The sequence below is a fragment of the Mastigoproctus giganteus genome, chromosome 5, assembly GCF_048544385.1.
Source record: "Mastigoproctus giganteus isolate SK-2022 chromosome 5, ASM4854438v1, whole genome shotgun sequence".
NCBI lineage: Eukaryota > Metazoa > Arthropoda > Arachnida > Uropygi > Thelyphonidae > Mastigoproctus > Mastigoproctus giganteus.
Genome location: NC_143579.1, coordinates 209125128 through 209146700, shown reverse-complemented (window position 1 = coordinate 209146700; position 21573 = coordinate 209125128). Strand labels below are relative to the sequence as shown.

Here is a 21573-nt window from a genome sequence, read left to right as displayed (position 1 = left end):
AGCTTGCTTTATTGCATCATTTGTCAACTAATGCTAAACCATATTACAATTCTTTAATATTCCTCTTCAATTTCTTATAAATTCAATATATTTGTTTATAAGAGAGGAGGTAAAAAGCATGAAATGTATAAAGGATTTTAGTTCTAGATTTCCACATTAATAGTAGAAGAACCTAGCAACTATAAGGAATGTAGATAAAAATATATAGAGCCTATTGGTGTGGGATCAAGTGTAGTCTAAAGCAGCGTTTCTCAAACTGTGTTTGAGAAACACTGCTTTAGACTTGTTCACATCTGAGAGATGTGAACAAGTGTTCCATGAAAAATCGTAATTAATAATTAAAAAAATAAAAAAAAATAAATTTTGCATATTTGTAGCGTGCACCACTTTTGTATCATTATAATATTTAACATAATTTTTTTTCGGTTATTAATATACTGGCATAGACTAATAATCAAATAGACCGTGGGACACTTTATTTTGGCAGGCTTTGCATAGAGGTAATGACATCTACGAAAAAGTAGCAATGTGGTGATCTAATATGCCATTCGTATGCGATTTAGCCTGGAGTACACAGGTTGAAAGAGAGGAGGAAGCGAATCGATATCATAACTAAACTCACTTCCTTGTATAAATTTGTTTTGATAATTATTAGTATTTCAAAATATTATTAAAATATGTGACCATAGATTTTGTGGTTGAAAAAAAAAAAAAAAAAAAGGAATTTTAAAACGAGAAGCAAAGTACTTCTAGTAGTGCAACTGTGGTCAATAAAAACGAACACAATATTGTCACGCGTCAAAGTGAGGATGAACAATTGCAGCGTTTTGTTCCCCAAAAATCCGAAGTGAAAAAACAGGAACCAACTAATAAAGACCAAAACGAAAGTATAATGACAGTTATTTGAATTTCAGCTTTACATGTGTTGGAAATAAAGATGCTCCTGATGCACAGTGCATCATATGTAATAAAATAGTAGCAAAAAGTTGTTTGGCTCCTGCTAAACTTGTGTTTCGTAAGTGTTTCATGAATATGTTGTGAGATGACGTTCTGTGACTAAAAAAGTTTGGGAAAACACTGATCTGTTGAATCCATAGTAAAATTGCAAGAAAATTTATAGACAATATATGCAGAGCAACATGTCCTTAGTTGCCGATGCTTCTAAAAAAATAAAAAAATATATGATTACTGAAGATGTTCAAGAATTACTGGTAGAAAAAGAGGCTGGCAAAGCAGATTTGGTGGAAATGGCATCGGAGGTAAAACCAAATCAATTCAGAGGATGATAGCACAGATGAAAATTCTAAATTTGCAAATTTTACACTAAAAAGCATATGGGAAGGTATAAAGTTAGCCGAGCAATTAGAATCTTATTTTTTGTATGCAGATTCTTGAATGAAAGGAGCCCCAAGTTCAAAAGTGAGCTTCAAAAATGCTTAGTTCCATATGATTAAATTCACAATATTTATCAAGCAAAAGTAAACAAAACCAGATTACTGATTTTTTTAAAGAGAGCAGTGAAATGTTAATTGTACACGAAATCTAGAATGGTGAATATTTGTTAGTTTTGTTAACATTTTGTTAAAGTGGTGTATTTTTGTTAGCTTTTGTAATGTAACCCTGCTTTTTGTACTTTTTCTTAATCCCGTATAACACAGTTTCGCACAACACTTCTTTCATTGACTGGAAATCCTATCCAAAGTTTTGCCGATGATAGCACCTTGCATTCCACTTTCCATTTTGAGAAACCTTGCCCTGCTCAATCAGCTTCAACTTCTTGAATATCTGCTACCAATTCCTTAAATGCCGATCTCCAGGTAATTCTCCATTGGGGCAAAGACAACTTAGTTGATTTCAATCCTTCTAAAACTCAGTGTTGTGTTATATCTCGCAAAAAAGGATTCTTCTGCTCCTATGCTTATCTTTGGCGACACTTCGATTTCTAGGGAAGTTGATATATTTCTTTTGGTGATTACCCTGACTTCTAATCTCTCTTGGCACAAGCACATTACAAATATTACTTCCTCTGCATCTAAAAAATTTAGTTTTCTCTTTCGCTCTCGGTGTTACTTTTCTTCCAAACAGCTGTTCACTCTGTACACGCAAATCCACCCTACTATGGAATATTGTTCTCACATCTGGGGAAGTGCCCCCAAAACCTCTCTCATACTTCTAGATTCCATTCAGAAGAGGGCAGTTAGGTTAATTAATGGCTCATCTCTAACGTCTCTCCACTCACTGTCTCATAGATGTACTGTTTCTGCTGTGCCTTTTCTACAGATACTTCCATGGGCACTGTTCTACTGAATTGGCTTCTATAATTCCCACTCTCTCTTTCAAAACAGTCCAAACATGCGCCGCCACCAGCCAACATCCATTTACTGTCCAACTTCAAACTCACAGAACCAACTTTTCATCTTCCTCGTTTATTCATTCAACTGCCATTTTCTGGAACAACTTTCCTTCATATGTATTTCCTGAAAATTACAGTCTACAGAAGTTCAAGTCTAATGTCAACAAATATCTTCTCTTGTCTTCTCAACCTCCAACCCAAGCACGGTACTAAGTACTGTAGATTCTAATACCTCTCCTGTTTGGGGTTTTCAAAAAAAAAAAAAAAAAAAAAAAATCGCATTTTATAGGAACCTAACTACAGTGTTATATGAGGGTTACCTGTGTATACATATTAGCAGCTTATTATATTATTATAATGAAATGCAATTAAATTTTTGTATGCATCTACAGGGTGTCTGAAAAGTCTGGAACCAATGGGATTTACTCTTTATATGCTTACTCTCATTTACAATATGTGTTCAACGTGTCCACCCTGGCATAAAACTTAGCAGTCACTCCAATTCAAATGTCTTCACTTACAGAAGGGCGACCACATTGAGGCTTGTTGGCGAGAGATCCAGTCTCTTTAAATTTCTTCACCAGTTTCAAACTGCACTGTGTGCTATTAAATTCCTTTCAGGATTTCTAGCATTAAACTCATCTGCCACTTCTTTAGGAAGGACTATATCCACCCTTTCATCCAGTGTTAATGCCATTTTTCACCTGTAAAGAAAAACATTTTTACCATTGGTTCCAGAAAATTTGGACACCCTGTAAAACTACTGAATTAGGGTAGTAGTGGAGACCAATTTATTGTTTCTCTAGAAATTTTTAGTAATGTTTCTTTTTTACAAGAAAACATTTGTAAAATATTATCCTTATGTTGCTAATCTACTTTATGTTTTTTAGGATAGTACCAACTTGTACATGGTACTTGAATATATAGCTGGTGGTGAAATGTTTTCTCACTTAAGAAGAATAGGAAGGTTTAGGTAAGAAACAAATAATAATTATGGAATCTATTTTTCAGGACCATTCCAACCTATATATGGTTTTAGAATATGTACCTGGGGGAGAAATGTTTTCGCATCTAAGGAAAAGTGGACGGTTTAGGTAAGGTGCATGCTTATCAGTGTAGGACAAGTATGCACCTTCATTTAAATGTGGTGGTTTAAGTTAGCAGTATTGTTTTGTTTATTTATTTTTATTTTATTTATGTTGTGATGTATACATGTTACAAAGATGCTTTAAGTTTAACGGCACCGTGCATGTTTATTCTCATCCACTTAAAGTGGCTTTAAAAAAAAAAAGTTACAGCAGTTTATATGTTTTTTGTTAAAGGTATTGATATTTTTATCTGCATGTTTTTGTTCTAGCTATTATTATTGTAAACTGTTTGTAAACTGTTTCATTATGTGTTAGTCAAATTATGTATACATATAGTGGTTTAGGTATTGTGGAAATTCTCTCAGAACTTTTCTGTTTTTCTTTAAATTGACGGTTTTATATATTTTGAATTTTTTATAAATAAATAATAGGTTTCAGAGTTTTTCAGATCTTGTTCCTTATTATATGAGGAATTTCCATACCTGAGAAATCCTTTTCTAAAAAACAAATTGATCATGTTGTTAAATGAGCATAAATGAGCTAAAGGGGGCTTTGGGTGGAGAATAAAAATAAATGATGTTTTAAATCCAGATGCCACTGCTGTTTCATGTTAACATCTATTTCTTATCATGGTTTGAGTTGTCTACTTTCTTTTTTGTACCTGTTTTTTTATGAAAGTTGAAGTGCAAATGTTTTTCCCAGAACAAAAATAAGAATTAGATACACAAAGTGTAACTTTAAAGTGGGAGGGAGCCTTATGAAAAATAATTAATGGTGTAAGAATGAAAAAAAAAAAAAAAAACCCCACTGAATATGCTGTTCTGATAATAAGAACTATGAGGTGCACCTATAAAGTAATAAGACTACATTTCTGAAATTCTTATTTTGAAATACCCTTCAGAACACTTGTCACAGACTCTTTAAATCTATTAGCTAACATGGTTTGTTTTATAGTGGATACATGGAATAGATTTTTATCCTAAAACTTAAAATTTATAGTAGTGCAGTTATTTATGAATCTCTTTCTAAATGACACTGATCAATGAATCTTCCCTCCCATCTTTGTATCAGTATTAATTTAAGCACTCTGAATAAACTATCATATTCATAATAGCATGTTATTGTTTTTTTTTTAACTTTTGTAACTTATGGACATAGCATTAGTAAAGGCATACGATGAAAGAAACCAAGCTTATGCAGCATGAGCCAAAAGAAAAAAAAAAAAAAAAAAACACTCCCATTTCATCCCTCTGTTCATTCCAAGTACCTGTCCAGCCCAGCCTTAAATTTATTTAGGCTATCAACTACCTGCTGGCTAAAGGCAAACTTCTGCACATCTATCCTACAACTGTCTTTCCTCAATTTGAATTTATGCCCTCTCAGGTGATTATTCTGAGCAAGAGGAAGAATCCCATCAGCACTGAGCATGCTCAAACCATTCAAGGCTTTATACACCTCAATCAGATCACATCGCAGATGCCTAGTCTTCAGACACTGTAATCTGCAAAACTTAAACCTTTCTTCGTAAGAGTAACCCTTCATTTCATTCACTAATCTTGTTGCCCTTCTCTGTACACGTTCCAACAGCTCTACATCCTTCTTAAAATGAGGCCTCCAGACCTGTATACAGTACTCAAGGTGTGGTCTGACCAGTGCCTTATACAAGGGGATAATCACCTCCTTATCTCTGCTAGAGAAATTCCTGTATATCAATGACAACACACCACGAGCTACTCTTGCAGACTGTCTGCACTACTCAGAAAACTTCATATCTGCCTACACAATTACCCCCAGGTCCTTTTCATTCTCTACCACTGTCGTAGTACCACAGAGTTGATATGTTACTCTGGGGTTACTGCTTCCCATATGTAGTACTTTACATTTGTCAATGTTAAACTTCATTTGTCACCTCTCAGCCCATCTCCTCAACTTTTCTAGATCCTGTTGCAGCAGCATACTGTCATTAGTGTCCTTAACAACCCTGCCAACCTTCATAATGTCCGAGCTGTAACTGAAGTCTTGTCTAGATGATCCTGCAGTGCTTCTTTCTAACCATTGCCTCCATTAATTTTCCTGGAACAGAAGTTAAACTAACGGGTATATAATTACTTGTGTCACCCTTTGATCCTCCTTTGTGAATTGGGGTCACCTTTGCACATCTCCAGTCCATGGGTATCTCCCCTGAGTCCAAAGAAGTTTTCATAATTATGGCTAAGGGTTTGCTTACTTCCTTTGCTGCCTCCTGTAATATAACTGGATAGATCCCATCCACCCCGTGTGCCTTTTTTATGTTTATCTTTAACAATTTCTCCTCCACTTTCCTCTCAGTTATTACAAAATCATCTAGCTCACTGCCAGAGTTTAACTCACCTCTGGCATTCCCCTCCCCGAATAACTCCTCATGTGTGAATGTAGATGCAAAATACTCATTTAGTTTGTTAGCCACCTGAGCAGGATCATCAACAGCTGAACTATCAATATCCAGTGGACCAATCTGATTCATCCCTTTCCTTCTAGAGTTTACATAAGTAAAGAACTCTTTGCTGTTTTTCTTTACATCCTTTGCCAAGGATTTCTCATAATCTGCCTTTGCCTGCCTAATCTCCTTTGTGACTTAGTTACAGAGCAGCTTATATCTATCATAGGCTTCCATGTCACCCATTAATTTATATGGTATCCCATGCATTTTTCTTCTCTGCCACATGTCTCATTAGTTCATCTGACATCCATTTAGGCCTAAACCTTGAACAGTATTTCTTAGTTGGTATGTAAAGTCTAGTAGCTTCCAAGATTAATTCTTTGAATGCTTCCCATTTTGAATTTGCTGTTGATAACATCATCTGTTGGTCCCACCATATAGAATTTAAATACTGTCTGAGACCACTGTAGTCACCTTTACGAAAACAAAAAATCCTTCCTTTTACCTCTGATTATAGTTACCTCTTTGAAAAATCCCACTTCAGCACACTGATCACTGCCACCTATTGGTTCCTTTATCTACAGATTCTTAATGCATGAAGAATCACTACTGATAATCAGATCAAGAGTATTACTCCCTCTAGTTGCCTCCCGACATGCTGATGTAGAAAACAATCATCCAATAAATCCACAAAAGTCTTGCTAGTGTGTGAGTGACCAACCCACAAATTGAGGTCAATATCTGGGAAATTAAATTCCCCATTATAAGACTCTCTGATGTACTGGCCCACTCTGTTCCCTGTGCAATTTTTTTATTATACTCATCAGAGTCATTAGGCCTATAACACACTCCTACTCTCAATTTTGATCTCCCAATGCTAATGTCACACCAAACTGGCTCGACACTGCACTTCACTGCACTGTCCAGTGATGTCGACTGGCTGCACTTCCTTGGATTTTGTGTTTCTTAACTAAAAGCATAACCCCTCCTCCCTTCCTATCCTGTCTATCCTTCTTGGACACATTGTACTTCCGAAATTTCAGTTCTGCATTCCTTATATCTGTGTGGCACCATGTCTCTGATATCCCAACAATATCTGCCTTTGATGGTTTGACCAACACCTCAAATTCATCAAATTTTTTTACCAAACTCCTAGCATTGGTGTATACGCAAGCATACATGCACCTGTTCCTATTCTTAGCTGCCCTAACACAACCCTTGCCTTGTACCGCAATGACTCCCAGCAGGCTCTGAAATACCCTGCATCTTGTTTTCCAGGCTCCTGCTCATTCCAGTAGAAGCAGTGCAAGAATCGCTTTCACCTCTGATTGTGGCTACTGTTAATCTATTATTCCTTGTATCCCCCAAGCTAGCAGTTTTCCGACCCACCTAACACTGCCTCGATAGTATCAGCAAATATTCTTGCACCCTTTCTATTTAAGTGTATCCCATCCCTGTAGAAGCAGTCTCTTCTGTTAACAAGTACAGACCAGGCTGAAAAAAATTCTGCCCCTTGAGCCTTGCACAATCTTTCCAGGGCTGAATTGATTGACAAGGCTCTTATCATATATTCCCTCCTATCATGTCTGGGCAGAATGGCAGACATTTTCAAATTCAACCCTAATTAACAGCTTTTTTTCAACAGTGACCTGTACTTGTTAAGTAATTCCTCCGGTCTCCTACTCTTAATATCATTTGTGCCAACGTGTACAACAATATTACCTTTTGTGCCCTTAAAAGATATCTGCTCTACAATGTCATCAACCTTTGCCCCTGGCAGACACCCTGGTCATGTTCCACCTATCCTTTTTGCACACCATGTTCCCTGTTTCCCTGACAATAGAGTCACCGACAACTACTAGTGGCGCCTCTGTAGCCAGGTGGGCAGGAGCAGCAGTGCATAGCACACGCTTCTTGATTAGACCGGGGTTCAAGCCCGTGACTACCAAAAATGGAGGATGCGGAAGGGTCAGGGAATGACCACCGCATATCCCCGGAGCAATATGGCCTCAGTTGCTAATGCTCCTAAAAACCAAATAACAAACGACTACTAGTTCCTGTGGGAAAATAGTGTGAAATAGAAACATGGTCACAATATATGTGACCATGTTTCTGTGCATCAGACTTGTTTCACAGAGGAGTGGACATGACATATTTACATTACCCAACATGGATTTGAAACTAAACTGAACCCTTATCTTGGGATCAGATCACAGTATAGGGAATAGGTATCGCAATGTTAGCACCTTCCCCTCAAGTAATTTTTTTTGAAAGGCATATTTTTCTCTAGGTGTGTGTTTTTTTATTTATTTATTATTTTTTTTTTAATCCACGGGCTGTATTATCAGTGGGCACTTTTAGGATCTTATTTTGTTACTTTAGAAAATGTATGATTAAATTGTCCCCCTCTTCCCTCCAGCCACTGTAAAATTGTCTGGTGTCAGTGCATTGATGATGTGCTGTATATCTCATCACTGGGAGCCATAAATAATTTCATTCTCCATTTCACTCAGTACCATCAGGTTTACACTTGACAGTTACATCAACAAAATTCATACTACCATAAGTTGACTAATTTTTGTGGTCTAATTACATTTTAATCATTATTTCTCCTATTTATTAAAGCAGTCTGTTAATAAATCAATTATTAAATGTTTTGAAATTTAATACTGAAGATCATGAGCGCATGAATATATTTCTAAAACTGTGTGAGTATGCATCCTTTAAACTAATTTTTCAGAATGCAGTTATAAAATTGGTACTTTTACCTATCCAGAAATTTTCAGCTTTTGTGTACAGATAGTGAGCCATCAAGTTGAACACTTTAGTTTTGGCAAAATGGTTTGTAAAATATGAGATATGCTGTTGTGTGATTATGTTTATTTTGGTTCTTCACAAAGCATGATTTCCATGCATCTGCAAGAATATCCCAATTCCATTGTAGTAAAACTTAAAAAAAAAAAAAAAAAATTTGTTTACCTTGTCATCTTGTGAAAAAGCAACCCTAACTTAAATCAAGTTGTTATATTAAGATATTTATATTCATTATAACTAATGCACATTTTTCAAAAAAAATAAAAATCTAGCATTATTAAAACATTATACAGATATATTTGATATGAACTGAACTGTCCTCCAGTCCCATGCAGCTTATTTATAAATAAGTATGTGATTGCATATAGGTGTTTAGCATACTGAAAGTGCAATTGTTTCCCCAATTATATATATATATATATATATATATATATATATAATAAAAAAAAATAAATAAAAAAAAAATGCAGTTGATGGCAAAATGCTAATTTCACAATAGACACAAAAACAAACACTAGGCTAGGTCCACTACTGCAGTAGTTTTCAAAGTATGGACTACTGAGCTACTGCTACTGTTTTTCGCTTCTGTGGTATGTTCCCTCAAGACAATTAAATTTTTATAAACAACAGGACCAGTGGCTTATCCATATATGATTGTAAGGGGGGCATGCCGACCAGGCTTTTGAATTTTTCTTTTAGAAAGCTTCCTGCATTCTTTTTCTTTAATTTCAAATTTTTGGTTGAGGGGGCATATGCTCCCTCTGCCCACCCCTGAACAGGACTTATCTGAGAATAATTACTGCAGGTGTCCAGTTTCTACTATATCTGGCCTCAGAGATGCAGTAAAATACATCAGTGAAATGTTAATTGTATGCAGTATTGTGTGGGGGGGAACCAGTTACCTTGTTGGTCAGTTGAAATTCACTTAGAAATTTTTATAAACAACAGCACTTTTTAAGGTTATGAAATTGCATGTAGAATAACAAAAACTACTAAAGGTATAATGCAAGTGTGCACAAACTAATGAAAAATTTGCATATTTTTATAGTTTTTTTACTGCTATAGTTAGGGCTAGAGTGGTGTGAAATTCATTTCTGTTGTTTATAGCCCAAAGACATATGCCCTTGAAGAGGGGGGAATCCCATAGGCTGATTCAGAATATAACCCCAACCATATTGTGCTATTTTCTATATATAAATATTTTTTATATTATTTATTTATTTATTTTTTTTTTTTTGCCTGTAATGGTGTGGAAAAGTGTGTCTTTCATTTAGAGTTAAAATGTTACATTGTGATCATTGTTTAAGTTTTACACAGTACTGTACCTGAGGTTTGAAAAGAATTTCAGACCACTGTTCAGCTCTCCCTGGCATTAATATATGCAAGGCTGGCTCTAGAGTTCTGGGAGTGAGGGTGCAAAAATTAAAGTCTGGTTCACCCAGTCTTCCTTGCCTGGACTGATTTTCTCCCCTTCCCACTAGAATTTATGGTCCTTTTCATTGGGGTTTAGAGGGGGACAGGTATTCTGTGTGTTATCAGACACTCAGTCAAAAACACTGATGGATTCAATATCTTTCTATTACAGAAGATTTAGGAGAAGTCTGGTTAGCCTGCCTCCCTAAAATCCACTCATGCACACCTTCTCAATGGTAAGCCCTGTTACGTCACTTATGTGGCAACGAACATGTAGAGTGGTTCTCTTCAGGACGCCTGGTCAGCATGAAGAGGAAAAGATCAAACCCTCCAGCACATGACAACACGATGAAACAAATGGACTTCAGTCCCCAGCGGCTTTCACTCCCCCTCTTACGGCAGTGAGAGGATCAGAGTGGAAACAGAGGGTGCTAAGAATCTTTGGGTATGACCAGGTTTCTGTGCACAGAAACTGAACTTGGCCTGTTATAATGTAAGATCACTCATCAGTGAAGACAGGATATTAGAGCTGGAAAAGGAATTAGAAAATGTGAATTGGAATATCATCGGTTTGGCTGAAACAACAAGAAGAAATGAATCACTTATAAGTATATCAAATGGAAATCTGCTGTACACCAATGGAAACAGTGAAAGGAGTGAAGGTGGAGTTGGCTTTCTGGTCCATAAAGATTTAAAAACCAACATTTTGGAATTCAAAGGTACATCATCAAGGGTTTCAAGACTACTACTCAGGATTTCTAAGAGGTACAAGTTAAAGGTTATAATGATTTGTGCACCAACATCGAGCCATGATGATGAAGAGGTTGAAGGAATGTACACCGAAATTGAGAGTCTTCTAGATGAGCAGGAAACCCACTACACTATCATTATGGGGGACTTCAATGCTAAGGTTGGAAAGAGACAAAACAGCGCAGAAAGGGCAACTATAGGAAGTTTTGGAATTGGTGAAAGAAATAAAAGAGATGAAAGACATGGAATTTGCAGAATCTCGAGGATTGTCACTAATGAACACTTTTTTCAAGAAAAGGGTGAACAGAAAGTGGACATGGAAGAGTCCAAATGGATTAACAGCTAATGGAATCGACTTCATCATCACTAACAGAAGATATATCGTGAATGCTGTTACCGTCCTGAATGAGGTAAATGTTGGAAGTGATTACAGAGTGGTAAGATGCACACTTGATATAGATGTAAGAAAAGAAAGGAAAAAACTGACTCAAGTAAATAATATGAAGGTCTTTGAGATAACAGAAGAGGAGAAAAAGCAGTACGTACTGAAACTTAAGAACAAGTTTGAGCTTCTGCAGACTGCTCAGGACCAAGATATTGACGAGGAATATTACAACTTTCTGAAAGTGATAAAGCCCAAGAAACCTATAGGTAAAAATAAATCCAAAGAAGAAAAAATTAGTCAAGAAACACTTGTCATGATGAACCGAAGGTGACAAATGAAGAGCAAGATAAACACTGACAAAGAGAAAATTGAGTATACTGAGTTATGCAAAGCCATTAGAGACTCAGAGAGGACATAAGAAGATTTAATACAAGAAAAGTAGAAAAAGTATTAAGGGAAAACAAAGGACTTAAATCAGCAGCCATGATCAGTAATACTGAAACACAGATGATACCGAAACTGAAGAATAGCAATGGTGTACTTATCAATAGCAGAGAAGGCATAATTCAAATAACAGAAAACTACTATAGAGAATTATACAAGGAGTGAGGAAATGATGCCAGCAGTGGGGAAGATGGGTTGAAAATTAGTAACACATACTACAACATACCCGATATTCTTCCTGATTAGGTAGAACATGCATTGCAGAAAATGAAGAATCAGAAAGACCCGGGGGAAGATGAAGTTACTGTAGAGTTGTTAAAATTGGGAGGAAGAGACATGACACAAAAACTGGCAAGACTTTTCACAAAATGCATTAGAAAAGGTGTGATGCCTAAGGAGTGGAACAATGCAATCATAGTTTTGCTGCATAAGAAAGGAGATAAATCAGATATTGGAAATTATAGGCCAATTAGCTTGTTATCCGACATCTACAAGTTGTTCACAAGGGTCATTACTAACAAATTAGAAAGAATACTTGATGAGAATCAACCGAAAGAGCAAGCTGGCTTTAGGACAGGATTCTCAACTATGGATCACCTTTACATAATATCACAGCTATTGGAGAAAGCAAATGAATATAAAACACAATTATGCCTGGAATTTGTGGATTATGAAAAGGCATTTGATTCCATACAGCATAAGGCAATGTTTCGGGCACTGGAAAGACAAGGCATAGATACCCCATATATTATGATTTTGAAGAATATATATGAGAATGCTACCTCCTTCATTAGACTAGAAAAAGACAGTATCAAATTTAAAATTGAGAAAGGAGTTCAACAAGGAGACACAATATCTTCGAAGTTGTTTTCTGCTGCCCTTGAGGAAGCTTTCAGAAGATTAGACTGCTCGTGAATGGAGAGTACCTAATCCATTTACGATTTGCAGATGACATTGTGGTCATAACCCACGATCCCAAAGAATTAGAGGAGAATCTTAATCAATTATGCAGAATTAGTAAGGATTTTGGACTAAAGATGAATATGGATAAATCAAAAGTAATGATGAACAAGTATGCCACAGAAAGGGAAATAATGATTGAAGGAGCAGTAATTGAAAAGGTGGATTCGTATACTTATTTCGGACAAGTCATTAGCTGTAATAATGATAAATGATTGGAAGTCAAGAGGAGAATAAATTTTGGATGGATAGCATTCAGAAAATATAGTCACACACTGAGGAGCAATATCTCAGTTTGTCTGAAACGTAGAATAATGAACCATGGTATACTCCCCACCATGACTTATGGAAGGGAAACTTGGGCACTCACCAAAAGAATGGAAGAGAAGCTGAGAACTACACAGCGAAGAATGTGATGAATTATATTGGGAATCAGACTGTTAGATTAGAAGAGAAACATGTGGATTAGGCAGCAAACTCAAGTAAAGGATATTCTTATCAAAACTAAAGAACTAAAATGGTCTTGGGCAGGACACATAGCTCGAAGACATGATGACAGATGGACTAAGAAAATAACAGAATTGTACCCAAGAGGAGCTAGAAGAAAACCTGGAAGACAACAGTAGAGATGGATAGATGAAATGGATGGCCATTGCACAAAACAGAAGGAACTGGAAAGTTGCTGGAGAGGCCTTCATCCTGCAGTGGATTGAAACTGGCTGATGATGGTGATGAGTCATTGGGGTACCCAAGTTCAGTTCATCCATTAGATTGCCATACAATTTATTGAAAGAAGCTTATAGCAATTACATTTTTCTGAAAATAACTGCAGTGTGCAATAATGTTGATGCATTTTATCCAGATCAAGCTTTGTTACTTTGTGGCATCAAACGGAGACCAGAAAAGGAGATTAAGCTTAATCTCCTTTTCTGATCTCCTGTGTGTAAAGTGTAATGAAGTTAATCATACTCCTTTATGAAGCTCATAGAACCCAAAACTTAGAGGACCCCAACTTTGTGTAAAGTGCTAATTATGTAGCTGAGCTATTCCATAAAAAAAAAAAAAAAAAAAAGTAAGCTGCAGCCATTATCAATCTACTAGTTTGTCCAGTGCTGGCTGGCAGATCAACCGTATTTAGCACTCAGCGGCTTGAACCCTGGTCTATTCAAACAGCATGTGCGACAGCACTCCCGCTCCTAACCACTTGGCTGTGGAGGCTGTCAGTGGTTCCTTATTTCTTGTTTATATGCTATACTGAATACTGAATTTCGTCGCGACGTTCATTGTGTTCAGATTAGGAAATTGGAATAAAAACTGGGTAAATTTTATTTTTGGTAATAAAGCATATAACACCAAGTTAAAGTCGTCTGCTAACACCCATATTAAATCAAGGTTGCACCAGGTAAAGTTATTAACAATGATAATAAATTATATGAGAAAGAATTAATATTTAATTAATTAGAAGATAATAAATTAATTAATAAAATAAACTGTGTGTTTCCCACTTCACATAGGTATCTATCTAGCTGACATTTGAATTTTCACAAGTTTTCAGTCTCAACTACCCATGAAGGTAACTTATTCCAGTAATTCACCACTTGCTAGCTAAAATAAAACTTTGTATGGCCTAGTTTAAATCTCCTTCCTTGTAGGGTGAATATATGTTTCCTAGCTGTAGTAACTGTGACTATCCCCCTCTAATGCACCTGGTTTTTAGCCCATCTCACTAGGCATGTTTAGTATTAATATTAACCTTAGTGCAAGGGAGCCCTTTTGCTGCACTAGCCAAAAAAAAAGTAGATAATAAAATACAAATTATGCATTTCCCTCATCACATAGGTAACTATCCAGTTTACCTTTGAATTTCTTCAAACTGTTAGCCTCAACTACCTGCGAAGGCAATTTGTTCCGGTAATCAGTGACTCACTGGCTAAAAGAAAACTTCCTATAATCTAGTCTAAACCTCTTTCCCTGTTATTTGAATTTATAGCCCATAGTGCTGGAATTCTTTATAATAGTGAAACTTCTACCTTCATTCATTTTACTAACCCCCTCTCAGCATAAACCTCAATCAGGTCCCCCTCTAAGTGCTTGTTTGCCAAGCTCTGTAGTTCACATCATTGAAGTCTTTCCTCATATGGTCACTGCTTTGCTGATCTCACCATGCAAGTTGTCTGTCTTTGGACCCTTTCAAGAAGCTCCATGTCGTTTATCAGATACGGTCTAACAGTTACATTGTACAGTGGGATTATGACTTCCCTGTCTCTACAGGATATCATTTGATAAATCATTGCTCTGACACCGTGAGCTTTCCTAGCCACCTGTCTACACTGCTCAGAAAACATCGTATCTGCCTATATCACGATTCCCAGATCCCTTTCTTCTGGTACTTTTTTCACTTCAACTCCACCAAGTGTTTAAGCTATTTTGGGGTAGCTATTCTTCAATATATGATCTTGCATTTTGCTACATTAAAACATAGCTACCACTTTTCTGACCATTCTTGAAGTTTATTCAAATCATCCCGAAGGAATGCTGCATGACACTGATCATTAACAACCCTCCCAATCTTTGCATCATCTACAAATATTGACACCATTCCCTTTATCCCTTTGTCAATGTTTATGAAAATCGGAAACAACAGTGGTCCAAAACCGATCCTTGGAGGACCACTTCTGAAGTTACACCACTCTGAAGAATATCCGCTGATCATAACCCTCTGCTTTCTGACCTGCAGTCCACCTTAGAATCTTTCCAGTAATCCCAAAGTGTTCTGGCTTATACAGTAATCTCTCATGAGGTACCAAGTCAAATGCTTTGCTAAAATCCGAATAAACTGTTGAAATTGTTCCTTACATCCAGCTCATGAGTAACATATGTCAAAATAGCCTAGTGTATTAGTTAAACATGATTTTCCCTTAACAAAACCATGTTTTGTGTCCTTCAAAATGCCATTTCTTTCTAAATGGCCCTGGTTTGCACTCTTAAAATGTAGTTGCTACTTTTCTGGCTATCCTCAAAGCCTAAGTCATCCTGAAGGAGCACAAATCATTCACCATTCTCCCAATCTTAATGTCATCTGCAGATTTTGATATCATGCCCTGTATCTCTTCGTTGATGTTATTTCAAAACATTAGAAACAATATTTGTCTCAGCCGATCCTTGAGAGGCTGTACTTCTAATATTAGGCCAATGTGAAGAGCAACTATTACTCACACCCCTCTTCCTTGCAGCTATCCTATGATCCATTTAGGGCTCTAGCTGTTCTCGTGTTCAACATGTTCTCATATAATGTAATGCAGTTGATTTTCATATTTCTACCTCCAATGTACTTTTCTCAAAGGGTTAACTCATTACTTTGTTAAGGTAGAGCATATTCACAGTTAAGGTAGAGCATATTTGTTAAGGTAGAGCATATTAGAAAATATTTCAAACCAAAACTGTTACATTTCTGTTGAACGTTGATGGGACAATGGCCGACCGGGCTAGCCGAGTGGGTAAAGTGCCTGCCCGGCAACCCAAAGGTCGCGGGTTCGATTCCCGCCTCGGGCTTGGATCAAAGTACTGCAAAAAAAACCTTGGGAGGTGCAATATGGCCACAGAAGCCGATGCGCCAACAACTACCAAATCAAAAAAAAAAAAAAAAAAAAAAAAAAATGGGACAATGGAATGTCATTATAGGCATTTTATAAATTATTTAAATCAGAGGCATTGTGCACTACTTCATATATAATATTATAAAGTTGAACCTCGCAGGTCTTGGTAACGTTGGGGACCAGCTGATTGCAGAATCTTGGAATGTGTCGAATCATAATGCTAGCATATCTTAATCATCCATAAATTTGGATGGTGGAAGTGAGAGAAAATGTTAAAAAAAAACCACTGCACAGTAAACCCTTGATTTAACAGATCCCGTTATAACAGATTTCGGATTTAACGAACCAGACAAATAATAATACAGTAATGTACATATTAATCTCGACCATATTATTTTTTTTAGATTATACAAAACTTCAGTGTTATTATTAATTTTTAATTAATAATAATTACCTATTTCCATTATTGTTTTGATAATTACCTACTTTTATTTTTATAATCAAATTCAGGAAATGTTTTTTATTCTTTCTGAAAATGTGTTCAAATAGCTTTTTTCCCAGATAAAAGCAGGTGGTGACTTGCGAGCCGAACGTGACTCGAGACACTAAACTACAGGTCTACCGACTCGCTTTGTTTCGGTCTCAGTCTGCCTCAAGCTATCGTGCAGTCAGGTCAAGTTGTATACAGAATGTTTCTGTGATTTCTGAATTGTGACTTTATTAAATAATTTTGCAGTCCTTACAATTTAAAATGGCATCAAGTGATAGTGGAATTAAAAGAAAGTGTGTGAACTTAAATGTAGCACAGAAATTAGAGCTAATTGAGAAATTAGAACAAGGCATCTCAGTAGCAAGTGTTTGTGAAATTTACGGTGTAAAAAAACAAACCAAAATACAGTGTTGGTAGCTCTAAATGTGGTTCTACAGAGGGAATTGCAGTACTTTATTTTTGTACTGCAACTTACTGTGCACTGCACAGTATATACTACATCAAGAAAAAAAAGTATATGGTGCATGATAAAAGTATATTGTATAGTACAGCAAAAAATGAAATAAAATGGATTAACTTATTTTCCCTTCCAAAATATGCTTTGCATAGCTGATGAAATAATAGAAGTTTCTCATAGTCGCTTCACTGAAGTCCCACTGTCAATATTTCTCTAAATGATACATTTTTCACAGTGGATAATTACTTGCATTTGCACTTTGAACAATCATAATTTCTTGGCTACATATTTTTCTTTTAGGCAACGTATTTAAGGAAAAATGCAAACTAAATACAACAAACATTTTCCAAACTATGTACACCTATACACAATATGTTAACCTAATTCTTAAATAAATCACAGAGTCCAGAAATGCCGAACTCTCAGTTGCTGATCATCAGTTATTTGCCAATCTTGATTGGAAATAGTAGTAGCTAATCCAAAGATCTTCTAACATACTTTACTGTGCTACAAATTAATTATAACATCCCAAGTAATAAAAAAAAAATCACAAGTAATACTTAGTTTCAACTTAACAGTGGAATCCAGTAGAAATGTATCGCTATTGGTAAAAACTCTGCACAGTCATTACTGATGCATTGTTTGAGTGAATAGCCAACTCAGAAAGTACACTTGGCAATTCTAAGGTGATTTCTGAGATTCACTCAAGCATTTATTATTATTATTATTATTATAGTAATCCCAAATGCAAATGGTTACTGGAACCTGCAGTCCTCTGTTACTGTGTATGGATTGAGAGCAGAATTGATCAGTGGGGAAAAGATACTTGTTAACATTGAATTTGAATATTTGTAGTAAAATTGATGAAATTCTTCATGAAATACACAAGAAAATCCCCCCCCCCCCAATGGCAGAAACAGAAGAAATAAATAGGGGAGAAAAGTTGGTTCAATCTTTGAGGTTGAACTGTGAATGCATGTTAAGCCTGGAAGAAAGCCTGTAATTCTCTTTCTTCCGCCACTGGAAAAAAGAGTTGAACTTACAGATATTCATTCATAAGAATAGTGCCTGTGTTAAATTAATGATCTGTCTATGTTCGACTTAATACGGCAGATTGCTGCCTTGTCGTTCCCATTTTCCAAAGTTGCCAGGCATGGGCATCTTCAGCTTTCAAATTTCTCTTTCTCATGGCTGTTAGTGCACCTTCCTTTTGTGTTTTTCTAGGGCGTCCTCGCTTTCTCTTCCCTTGTGGTATCCAATCATATATAATTTTAGGCCATCTCACTTCATTCGTGTGCAGCAGATGTCCAAACCATCTCAACCTCCTGTTTTCTATTTGTTCTATAATATCTTCATCTGTGTGCATACATCTTACTTCCTCATTCGTTATCCTCTCTAGCCTAGAAACCCTAGCACTCCGATGTAAGTAGTCCATCTCTAGGGCTCTAAGCTTCTCTTTGTCACCCTCTTTCAGTGTCCACATCTCACATCCGTAGCAAAGTACCGATTCCACTCATGACTGTCCAATATGTTTTTTAGTTCTATGGGAGATATTGTTGTCCCACCTTATAGAGTTTAGGGCAGTAAGAATCTTCCTACTTTGATGAATCCTTGTATAAACTTCCTCTTTCCCCAATCCTTCTTTAGTTAATCTACATCCAAGATATTTGAAAAAGTCAACAGGTTTTATTTGTATAAACTGTGTAACTTTCAATTCATCAGGATGTACTGCTGTGTTTAGGTATTCTGTCTTTGTAAAATTGATATTGAGGCCCCATTGGTCATATGTAAGATGCAATTTTCTCAACATGTATTCTAAATCATAAGCTTCTTGTGCAGTGATAACCTGATCATCGGCAAAATTTAGACTCCAAAGATATCTGTCATTAATTGGTACTCCCATTCCATAACAGCTTCTTTTCCATTCTTGTAAAGCACATTCCAAGAAAACATTAAATAATAAAGGCTGCATCTTTGTCTCAGCCCCTTGGTTGGATAGATTGGGTTAGATAAAGTATTCCCAACTTTAATATATGCCACGTTGTTATCGTACAATTTCCTAATCAGTTCCACAAGCTCTGGATCAACCGACGTATTTTGAAGGGCTTTCCATAATTCCTTTCTTGGAATGGAGTCATAAGCCTTTTCTAAATCGATGAAGGCAAAGAAGGTATCTTTATTCTTTGCTTTTCTTTTCTCCACCAGCTGGTGGAGAATTTCTAGCAAGGATAAGGAGGTGATTATTCCCTTGTATAAGGCAATAGTCAGGCCACACCTTGAGTACTGTATACAGGTGTGGAGGCCTCATTTCAAGAAGGATGTAGAACTGCTGGAATGAGTACAGAGAAGGGCAACAAGATTAGTGAATGGAACAAAGGGTTGCTCTTACGAAGAAAGGCTTAAGTTTTGCAAATTACAGTGTCTGGAGACTAGGCACCGGCGAGGTGATCTGATAGAGGTGTATAACTTCCTCTTGCTCAGAATAATCACCTGAGAGGGCATAAATTCAAATTGAGGAAAGACAAATGTAGGATAGATGTGCAGAAATTTGCCTTTAGCCAGTGGGTAGTTGGTTGGTGGAATAGACTTCCATCCCTTGTTGTGGAAGTTGATAGCCTAAATAAATTTAAGGCTCAGCTGGACAGGTATGTTGAACGAACGGAGGGGTGAAATGGGAGTCGTTTTTTTCTTTCTTTTTTTTTTTTTTTTGGCTGATGCTGCATAAGCTTGCTTTCTTGCATCATATGCCTCTGCTAATGCTAAAGCTGTTGTTGAACATAAAGATTATCCACACAAGAGCAACCTGACCTAAATCCACTTTGTTCTTCATTTATCTTATTCTTTATCTCCTCTCGTAATTTTAACTGAAACACTTTAGAGTATAGTCTGGACATAGTGCAATTAAATTAATGATACCTCCCTAATAAACACACTGCACTCCCTATTACATGGATGTGGAGTTTCTACAGATATTTCATCAACTAATCTGTCTACTTTCTTTTGTTAGAGTCTAGGAGTTTAATAGAAGTTACTAATTTTTACCTCGACAATTAATATTGGAACAACATTTCATGTTAGCATGGTTTTAGGATTTATACAGAGTTGGCAGCTGTATAGAAGAAAAGTAATTCTGAAAGTAAAAGAGAAGACTTTTTTTGTACAGAGACAACAGTATTTTGTTATGCTTGTGTTAAAGAAACATTAGAAGGGCTATCCTCAATAAAAATATCTGCTCTTGCCTAGAAATCTGATTGTTGCTGAAGAAGAACATAGATGTAGCAAACTATTTTAGGCAAGTAACAAGAGAGGAATATATTTTAGAAGGGTTAAAGTTAAAAGTTTAAATCCTCCTACTGGAGAATTACCATCATCATATCCATCACTGCAGAAATACCACCACCAATGGAGAATTAATATTATCATCGGCAAAACTATGGATGCAATTTCCAGTCAATGGAGAAGGTATTTGACATGCAGGAATCAAAAGTGGGTGAATGAACAGGTCCTCAGAGAACTCCAGCATTAATTGAAAAGTTAGAAGGTAGTGAGCATTCGGAGAGGAAACTGGCTACTAAGAAGCAAAAATTATAAGACAGTCTATAAGATGGAAGCTTGCTTAGACGGCCTTTATGCCAAACCATATTGAAAGTCTTAGAAATGTTGAGCAACTGCTTGAGATTCTTCAGACTTTTCCATGTAATTTTTCAATAAGTTGTGTATCACAAATGTATTAACACTGACAGAATCTATATTGGCAATCATTAAAGTTGGAATTTTTCACATTAGTAGAATTGTCTATTGATAGATTTCTCCGTTACTTTGAAATGGATGAAACTAGTGCAGTAGGATCTTGTTCTTGTTTATGCTCCTACATGACCACTAGGAGTTTACAGTTTTTTACAGTTAATTTAGCAGTCACATGGGCTTGAATCATGATCCACTCAAACGCATGTGCACTCTTCTGCGTGATCACTCTGCAACATTGGTTCTAATGACACGTCACTCTTTTTAGTAATTGGATGTGAGCAAATTTCCACGGAGAAGAAAAATCACTGGAATAAGAGAGTGTAAACAGCAACTAAAAAGTGGTTATTCCTGGTGCACATGTTTTAAGAACAGTTGGAGAAATTCCAGCAGGAATTGGGGGGGCCATCTCTCATCAAGATTATTTGGAGTTCTAATTTATTTCTGTCAGAAAACCAAGGTAAACATTGAGTGGGATGTGTTCAGAATGGTAAGAGGAGATTTATCAAACTCATGATCATCAATACAAAAGTTGGTGGAAATATCTGATGCCAGTAAGTCAGCTTTATCTTCAGACGAAGATGTAACAGACATAGCATGGGTAGAAGTTGATTTTGTTCCCTTACAGATTATCTTGATAAGAGAACCAAATCTCAACTA

The 21573-nt window shown here is 36.3% G+C and overlaps 1 protein-coding gene across 7 annotated transcripts in view; it reads left to right on the top strand.

The window, feature by feature from the left end:
* Nucleotides 1-21573, top strand: part of Pka-C1 (Protein kinase, cAMP-dependent, catalytic subunit 1) — a 617895-nt gene that overhangs the window by 489536 nt on the left and 106786 nt on the right. For 6 of the 7 annotated variants that reach the window (XM_090374346.1, XM_090374349.1, XM_090374348.1 and 3 more), the window contains one exon: nucleotides 3244-3326. In XM_090374346.1, the coding sequence (XP_090230472.1) occupies nucleotides 3244-3326 (83 nt within the window). Of the gene's footprint in view, nucleotides 1-3243; nucleotides 3327-3364; nucleotides 3448-21573 lie in introns of all 7 variants that reach the window. The other variant, XM_090374347.1, reaches the window with a different exon arrangement.